Below are 9,233 nucleotides of genomic sequence, written 5' to 3'. Positions count from 1 at the left end.
TCCTGCTGATCCATTTCCCATCTTTAATTCTGCCTGGAGGCTGTAAGTTTCCCATCCTCTAGGAACCTCTGATCTTTAAGGAAGATCTACCCTTCTTCTCAAGCAATAGTTAAGGGATAAAGTTTAAGCTCATATCCCCTTTGACTTGAAGGATCTTTCATATTTTGCCTCTGTTGAGAGGAGGAGATGAAACTGCAGAGCTTTTTCCTGCCAGGACCATCAGAACGGTAGTCATGATCATCTCTTACTAACTGGGAGAGGGGACCCAGCTCAGTGGCAGCAATGTGCTCGGGGAAGGGAGGAGGAATGCAGTCCTGGTGTGGAAAAGGCTGAGGCCACTCTATTTATAATTAACATGAGCTTCAGTCTTGTTGGAACCTGGCACATTCAGAGCCTGCAGCTTCAGTCATTTGCTTGACTCTTTCCTCTAATTCCCACTGCTAGGTATAAACAGATTGACCCCAGCTCCTGACCATCCAGGCAGGAGTTCCACCCTCCTAAACATTAATGAACGATCCCTGCTCTCCGTTGGCTGATTCGGGCTCCACGCAGCGCCCTTTCCTCCGGGTCACTCTTCGGTTCCGGTGGAATTTGGCATAACAGCGTAGCCCTACGGAAAAGACACGGATAAGTGAGCGGGAGGGACCGGGGCTCACTACAGCAGTAACATCAAACAACTAGCTCTCGGCCTCAGTTCATGACAAAGCCCGCTGCAGTTGGGACAGTCCCAGGACTGGGAAGCCTGGGCTGTGTCAAATGAGGTAACAGAGAAATGCCTCACATGGGCAGGGCATTTTGCTTTCTGGGAGCTGCTATTCTGTTTGGCTCACTGTTCTGGTTTGGGATTCATTGGCTCGGGCAGAAGGTTTCACTGGCTTCTTGAAATACCAATGAATTATCCTGATTGTTTCCAATGATTTTATGGAAGCCCTGCTTGGTTTCACCCTATTACTTCCCATTACTGTCTAAGTGATCTCTCCATTGGGAAATTACTATAGACTTAATGTGCAGCAGCAATGGTTAGGGAGCTCCCCTTGCTATTTATTTCCCTGAAGCTTTAGGAAAGGAGGGAGGAGACTTTGAACCTTATTACTGGAGGTCTGATCCAAAGCACACTGCTGATCTCCTTCAGTTTCTCTGTTTTGGATGCTGGAAGTGCAGAGGCTGAAGGAAGCTATCTCATACAAAATTACTATAGACTTAATGTGCAGCAGCAATGGTTAGGGAGCTCCCCTTGCTATTTATTTCCCTGAAGCTTTAGGAAAGGAGGGAGGAGACTTTGAACCTTATTACTGGAGGTCTGATCCAAAGCACACTGCTGATCTCCTTCAGTTTCTCTGTTTTGGATGCTGGAAGTGCAGAGGCTGAAGGAAGCTATCTCATACAGCATTGATGAATATGGGGGGGGGGCGGGGGGAAAGGCATTTTATCTGTAAAACACTTCAGTACACATTCTCCCATGGCAGTGGCTGGCAATGGGAGCCTCTGGTCAGGGTAACTCATTGGTTTCTGGCACTGATACATTTATCTTTTAGTATTTATTGCCCGACTTTGTTACACCAGAATGCGTAGCTAGTTGGGCTGGAGAGGGTACAGCCTACGTGTAAATAATTCTCACAAAAGCCCTGATTTTCATTAGCCCAGGATCTGATCACTGGGGCTGGCAGGAACTGATTTGATCATCCTCAAAACTGCAACTCTTTACTTCCAGAGCAGGCAGCAGATAGCAACAGTGCCAGCACCTCTGGAGAGGAGGAGGCTGAGGACTTAGAGCTTTTATAATGAGACAGCTCATAAACTGTCCTTGAGTACTTGCACACAGGAGACTTGACGATGTCACAGGTCACCGAGCAGCCTTTTGGAGTGCACATCCCTTGGGCTATGTTGAGATGGCTACCCAGAAGTTGGGTTTCTGCCCCTCATTACCAATGCCCCCAGGGCATCTGGCCTCCCAGAAGAACAGCACACAAGATCAGAGCTCTGCTCTTATCTAAGCATCTTGTCTACCTTATCTGGACCTTACATCTCTGGGGACCTTTTTAAAGCTACAGAGGATGCACATTTGGTATCAACTTTTAACTAGCTTAAGTATAAAGCAGGGCCGGGGGGCAGCCCTCGTTAGGCTTCCAGAAACAGTTTCCTAAGCTAATCTATCAGAACATTGTCTCTGATGAGAATCTTCAAGGGTTACATGACACACCCAAGGTGAAGACTATAATTTAACATTGCAACTCCAGGAGAGCATTCTGTTTAACTGGGTGAACAGTAAGTGAATGACCTGGTCAATGTCATTAGTTACCTAATACAGGTCACAAAATTTGGCAACAAGAGTTTTGTTCTGGCACACAAGACCCGGTGCCTGGAGCTAATCCTGAACATATTCAGGCTAGAAGACTGCCTTTCAACATCTTCCTACCACAACTGTCTCTTAAGGGCTGCTGTGGATTCTTCAGAAATAGAAAGAAACAAACAAAAGTTTCTGTCCTTCCCATACTTACTTACTTGCTACAAATTCAGTTGAAATTGACTCAGGAAAGCCATATTAGACATAAGGTAATGCAAAACAAGCATAGTTAAGTAGTCTGTTTTTATAACTTGTGATACTTGAAAGCACCACTGAAGTGTTAACATATTGTGGCTTCTTCTGTTAGGTTTGTAGATATAGTGATTTTTGTTTTCAAGAGGGAAAACAAGATATCCTAAATGACTCAACGGTCACATTGTGAGTCAGTGGCAGGGAAAGGCTAAGAGCAGCAGAGCTTGGCTCCTATTTTCACATATAAACCACTATTCTAAGTCAACATAGCCAACTACGCAGCTGGAAGGAGGAGAGCAAAGAGCTGAACTCACCCTCAGTGCACATACAGTCATCATAACATTTGTTGTTAAGGCCTCGGTTGTGTGGTTTGCAGAGGTGTTCGCGCAAGTCGCAGCAAGAGCCTGTAACACAGGAACAAGGGTCAGCACAGCTCATTTACCCCCTTCCCTTGCAGGGCTACTGACACCCGTGACAGCTCCATGGTACAGATGTCATCTGTTCCCACAACACACCTCAAGAGCCTCTGCCCTTCCCTCTGCATACCTCTTCCTACCAGTATTAAAAATCAGGATACTTGTATTAGAACCTGGGCTGGATTTCAAACAATCTCATGTTTGGAGAAATGACTAGCAAGCTGATCCTGACCTGGGATGCAGTCAAGGTGATGATCACATGGCTCTCCTTCAGCCGTCACGGTTTCGTTTCCATTGTTGGGGCTCTTACTGCGGCGTTTCTCTATGGAAAAAAACAGAGGCTGATAGAAAATTTCATGCTTGTGTTTTTATTTTGGAGACTATATTGTTCCAGGGTAAAAACAGCCTCAAGCTTCAAGAGTTTGCACTCTCAACCTTCATAGTCTAATCTCCTCCCTATTTCTCAACCCTTCATCTATCATTTTCCCTCTGCCCTCAAACTATGCGTCCAAAATGAGAAACATTCTGAAACCAAGCACAAAACACAATCAGCATTATGCTTTTTCTCTCTTTCCCCACCACTATGATCTCACATCCTTCAGCACATCTGTGAACACTAACCACAGCACACGCTTTACAGAATTACTTTTGGGAAAGAAGACAGGGAAGTTTAGCACCTTTCTTTTTAGCAGATGGCCACAATTCTGGTTTGAGATCCTCATAATCTGTCCAGTCAAAGAGTGCCATATCTAGAGTGGGCATCACATCCCCATCTTGCCTGAGGCGGGCCTGCAAACCACAAGAAACCAAAGAGACAACCAATTACACTTCTGTAGTGGCAATGAAGCCTTTGCAATTTTTTCTGGAGCTTTTATACCTTAAAAAGGCTTTATGATCCCTCCAGCTAACGCAGCTAAAGGACCTGTTTATGATGTTTCGCTATCTCCAAAAGATAGAGCTGATTTTGAAGGAGGGCTTTGGTCTTTAAGCAAACACTTAACCTCTAACTGGGGAGGGGGGAAAGGTAAAAAAAGGAAACTGTACCTAATCTGCAGGAGATTTCTGTCTTCATGCAAGATACAGTGTGTACAGTGCAATTATCAGCTGTCTCTTTACCTGTGACCGTGGTGATGTGGCTGGAAGAACAGGAGGCTCTTCTGTGGAAACAGCGAGTTCCAGTGCAGTGTTGAGAAGTATGGTGGGAGTCAGACTTGTAGCTTCCTCTGCTCGGAGGTTTTGAAACTGTTCTTGAAAGCTTTCAGGTTTCTTGTACAGGGAGCTTGGCCCAGCATCAGGAGTCTTCCCTGCAGAGGGCAACAGGTACAGTAGCATTAGCTTTCTCATCTCTTTTCTCTCTTTGTGCCGTAGATTTGAGTTAAAGGAATTCAGATTTCATCCAGCCACTGGCCAATGTTCTGCCACCCTGAGCTGCTGTTTAGACCAGTGTAAAACAGAGTCATGTGCTGTTAAATTAGAGTGATAGATCAGGTCGAGAGTATATGCATCTTGATTTTTACAGACTTAAGTCATACATGATCACACCTTCTTGAAGATAGGTCTCTCTCTTGCTTAAGAGCAAAGGATTTTCTCTTCTGGTCTCAAGAGTAAAAAATGTACCTGTTTAACCATTTTTAAACCAATGGATTAAGCTGCTGCAAACACCTGTGAACATATTCTTATTTGATTTTAATAGTAGGTTATTTCAATTTAGCTCAAGTCAGGACCTACCTAACTTGCAATATGAATATCTTCACAGCCCGATCCTTGCTTTTCCTAAGTGTTAATTTAAATACAGACCTTAAGTTAAACCAAAGAAACAAGGCCTGTTTTGTAGTCTGCAAACATTGCTTCAGACCAGCTTTGTTGCACACTCTTCTATATTGCTTAACCTGAGTTGTTTAGTCAATCCCCTGAGAAAACAATAGAGCTCTTCTTACTGGTGCAGGGAGGAGTGATAGCTGGAACTCAGGGATACTGACACTCAGCTTGTCAAATAGTGCAGATTGACACAAATTGCCTGGCTTTAATAGAACTAAAGATTTACCACACTGAGCACAGCATACCAGAGACACACACCCACAACTTGACCTGCAAGGGAAAGCAGTTCCAGTCAAAAACAAGCAACATGTGAAAGAAATTAGTGCAATTTCACATAGCAAAATTTATATTTTTTGTAGTTTAGCATAAACATAGAAAAAAATAATCCTTGATTAGAAGAAACTAATCTTGAAGTGAAGTGGGGATTCTGTATTATTTCTAGTTCTGGTCATGTTTCAAAGTCAGTGGAGAGACTGAGCATGGCTTAGATATGTTTGTTCATAAGTGGGACCATTTGTTAAAAAAGCAAAAAAACAAAGCAGGCCACTCCAAACCCACCCCTCAAGTCCAAGGAACTTTCAGAGCTCCCCCTGTAAGGCAAACCAGGTCATTTTCACAAAATTGCATCCAGCAGGAAAAAACCTCTGGTTCTGGAGTGCCCCTTTTTTCTTGTGCCTCTTTTGTTTGGCAGATTTCTCCCCAGAGCAGGCACACATCCCACACCCTCCACACACCCATGTGGCTCAACCACAGCTTCGTCTCCCTGCCCTCACACAAGTGACACTCATTAAAAGTGACCCAACAGCTTCAGCTTCCCTCGGAGCTCAAATACCTCTGTGGTGTTTCAGCCTGTCCCTGCGGCTGTGTCGCCGATGTTCTCGGTTCTGCTTCTTTCCTCTCTCAGACCCAGGGGACTGGTTCTCCCTCTCAGGATGTGGGAACTCAAAACCCAGGAACACATCCTTGTTCTGTTTCAGGGCTGCTGGCTGTCCCTCTGCTGTGGGCTCTTCTACAGCCGGAGCTCCACTACCCACTCTGAGGGCCTCTTCCCCAGCTGGCCGCGCTCTAGAAGGCATGGCATGGACTCTCTCCTTCTTGGCCAAGCCATGCTTGTGGTGGTGCCCGCTTCTGGGCTGCTGCAGCCACATCTCTTGGTTTTGAAGATGATTGTTGTTTTCTGGGACATTTTTGAGCTTTGTGCCAGGATCCAGGGAGACTGCGAGAGTGATGTCAGAAAGAACCAGCACACACAGGAAAAGGAAAGGAGAGAAGAAGGTGGAAGGAGTTGCCATAATCCTGGGTGCTCTGCCTCACCTGCAATTAAAAAAATAAAATAAAATAAAAAAATCAACTTCTAGGAACTGTAAAGGCAAGCAAGACTCAAATCCAGGACACTTAGATGAAAATAGTTATGGTGTCCAGAGCTGGAAGTGATATTTTTCCCTCCTTGGTTACCTCCTTCTCTGCCAGCCCCTAGTTACAGCATCCGAGACACACGTGTAGGGCCTGCAGGGCTAAGAGGTCCCAGTTTCATGTGCAAATGAGGGCCATCAATCAGCAGGACATTTCCCTTTGATTCCTGACTAGCCCCCCTACCCTCCCATTCACAACCTACCATCTGAGGGTTGGGGAGGCTGCAGGCCACAGCTCCTGAGCCGCCTGCACAGAGCCAGCTGTCTGGCTAGGGCTGTTTGCTGCCAGGTTGGCATCCTGGGCCTGGCTGGCACTGGCCTCTCCTCTCAGCTGGTTTCCTTGCAATGAAGATGTCAAGATGAACAGAACTGGAGGCAGACGTCGGCCTCACAGGACCAGCAACAGCCCTGAGCAGCTCAAGACAGAGAGATATGTGCGTGCACACACATACTGCTTCAGGGTGGCTGAACTTGATCAAGGGAAGAAAAAACACTGAAAATTTTGTGCTGATACCTCACAGTGTAGCAGAGACACAGATCTTCTGCTGTCATAAAGATCAAGGGGCAGGGAGGCAGACTGAGTTTTCTCTAGTTTGTCCCACTTTCCCTCCTTGACCCTGCACAGGTCACTTCACCTCACCCCACCAGGTGAGACTGTCACTGGGAGGGTAATTTAAGTCCAAAGAACAGAAACTGAGTCCCTCAGCACAATGGCTGCAGAATATTCTCATTCACCCTGCTCCACTGTAATATTTTTGAGGGTCTTCCTTCATCCCTATGTTTATGTTCTGAGACACAGCTTCGGGACATTGCACAAGTCAGACATTTCTCTAAGTCATTCTCCCCTGTCCTTTCCAACAAAAAGGGGAAGGTATTTTCAGCATTTCCAGTGCAGCCTTTCACTTTGGGGTAGCTTTCTCAGATTGTGCCTCTCAATCTAGGCAGCATGAAGACATGCTTAAAGCCAGAGTTCCCTGTGACAATGTCAGAAAGCCAAGCCTATGCTTACCTTTGAGAAATACTGTCACGAAGTTAGAACCACAGCTTTTCACTCAACCTTCTCCCCATCTTTGCTGCACCTCAGCCCTCAGTTGCAGCTGACTTCCATCTGTCTGTTCACCAGGATGAACCACTTTGCTGCATAATTACAATGGCTTGTACTACCTCCCAGTGACCAGCCAGTGTCACCTGTGAAGGGCAGCAGGTAACACCCTTTGAGGCCAATCTCAGTCCTTTTTGTGGAGCTGACAGGAGGCACCCTAAGAATGGCCTGGGTTCTTCCTTTCCTCTTACCTTTCAACCCATGAGACAGATACGAAGTGTTTTGAGGCAGTGAAATCTCTGCCATCATAGCAGCCCCAGCCTCATGAAGCATCTGGGGAGTTTAAAGGGAGATGTCTTCATCCTCTTAACTGAAAATTGTTCATTCACCAGCTCATTCTGCCTTTCCAAGATTCATCTCTGTTATTGCTCAAAGCCTGGGAGCAAATTTTCAGTTCAGCCCTCCCCTGAAAGGGGTAGGCAGCACAGGAGCCTTCTCTTTAATGCAGTGTGTGAATAGCAGGTCTTTCTACTGGCCACAAAGGACAGCAAGGACTGATGTAGGAGGTGCTGGGTAGTTCATTTGCTGAAGGCATAACACTATGAAAGAGTATTTTATTGGCAGCTACCTGGGACAAGGGAAAACCAGACCAACAGCTAAATCTGTTAACAAAGCACATGCTTCAAAACCAATGGAACAAATAGCAACCAAGCAAAACCCAAGCTCTGCATCCATAGTCTGTTTTTTCCTAGGATTTCCTCTTTAAGAACCAGAGCAAGCCAGCTGGATCAAGGCATCGCTCAGAACAACGAAAAAGAGCTGGAAACAGCATCTTACCTTTTCATCTGTAGGCAAAATGCCAGGAGGAGAGAACAAGTGCAAAGAGAATACAAGGCAGGTGTCTCCAATCTCACTCACACAGACACGGGCCCTTTGATGGTGAACTTGACAGACACATTAGCTGCAGATTCTGGTTTTCAGAGGGAGCTAGGAAGCAGCTAAATGCTGCAAGGCAGTTAAACAGAAGGTCTGCTTCAAAGTGTAGCGGGGCATTTACTTAAGCTGCCCAGCTGTCTTGTTGGCATGACACAGGATGAAAGTGCAGCTAGAGCACATGGGTTCCCACATCTCTGCTGGCTGAGAGGGCAGGCTAATGTGCTGTGTTACACTGTGAATCTTGCATTAATAGTGCAGATAAGCACCTGTACTGCACTGTTGTCAGGAGAGGTCCGAGCTGTTTGCCCAACCAAAAGTGAAACAGTGCCTTGGGCAATGCTGCTGTGCTAGAGGCACACAAGTCCCAGCCTTTTCTTAACTACTTATTTCTATCTTTAACTTCAGAAACCTTTTCTTACCTCCTCCATTTCTCTTACCCTTCAGAAGCTGTAAAATTCACACTTCCAAAAGGTAGTTAGATAACACAACAGCATCCCTAGTTCTCCTCAGCACTCAGGTTCCTCAGTGTCTGAGCACCAAAGTAAACACCCTTTCCTCTGTCAGGACCACAGTCCACAAAATAAGTCCATGCCAGCCCCAGACTTCAAGTAGGTAACACACTGCTAGAGGACCTCTTCTTGCAAAGGGTGAAATTCTGCCCCAAGACATATATATCCCAGGCAGGAAGAAGTCTGGCCTTGTAAGGAGATGCCTTTCCTAAATTGCTCTAAAGCAAACACATGTTAGAGTAAGTCCAGAATTCACCCTCTTCTTAGGGTTCATATATTAATAAGAGAAATAGCTGCAGTACTTGCCAAGTTAAGCTGTTCCTGCAGTTCTTCACAACACCAGACCTACATCCTCCTCACTCCACCCCATGCCTTGCAATTCCTTTATATACCCTCAGGATTATGAGCCACCTGCCTCTTGAGGTAGCAAATCTGCTGACTAACAAGAAAATGTGTAAAGCAAAGATAAGGCCTTAAAGGTACCCAGGGTGCAGGCTCAGGGCTGACGAGTGAGTTGCACTGCTGTCTCTCAGACACTATTTCTGATCATTTTTGGCTTAGTAG

The 9,233-nt window shown here is 45.8% G+C and overlaps 1 protein-coding gene across 1 annotated transcript; it reads right to left on the bottom strand.

Moving 5' to 3' along the window:
* Positions 1-112: 112 nt before the first annotated feature.
* DRAXIN (dorsal inhibitory axon guidance protein) lies at positions 113-6,062 on the bottom strand. The gene is made up of 7 exons (XM_010165614.1): positions 5,603-6,062; positions 4,069-4,256; positions 3,630-3,741; positions 3,185-3,274; positions 2,851-2,940; positions 218-610; positions 113-168 (listed from the first exon to the last, which is right to left on the bottom strand). Exons 1-6 carry the CDS (start codon positions 6,060-6,062, stop codon positions 498-500), a joined length of 1,053 nt encoding a protein of 350 aa, XP_010163916.1. The 3' UTR covers positions 113-168; positions 218-497.
* Positions 6,063-9,233: the final 3,171 nt, after the last annotated feature.

This window comes from Antrostomus carolinensis, unplaced genomic scaffold, assembly GCF_000700745.2.
Source record: "Antrostomus carolinensis isolate BGI_N321 unplaced genomic scaffold, ASM70074v2 scaffold37243, whole genome shotgun sequence".
Classification (NCBI taxonomy): Eukaryota; Metazoa; Chordata; class Aves; order Caprimulgiformes; family Caprimulgidae; genus Antrostomus; species Antrostomus carolinensis.
This window is presented reverse-complemented; position numbering and strand designations above follow the sequence as displayed.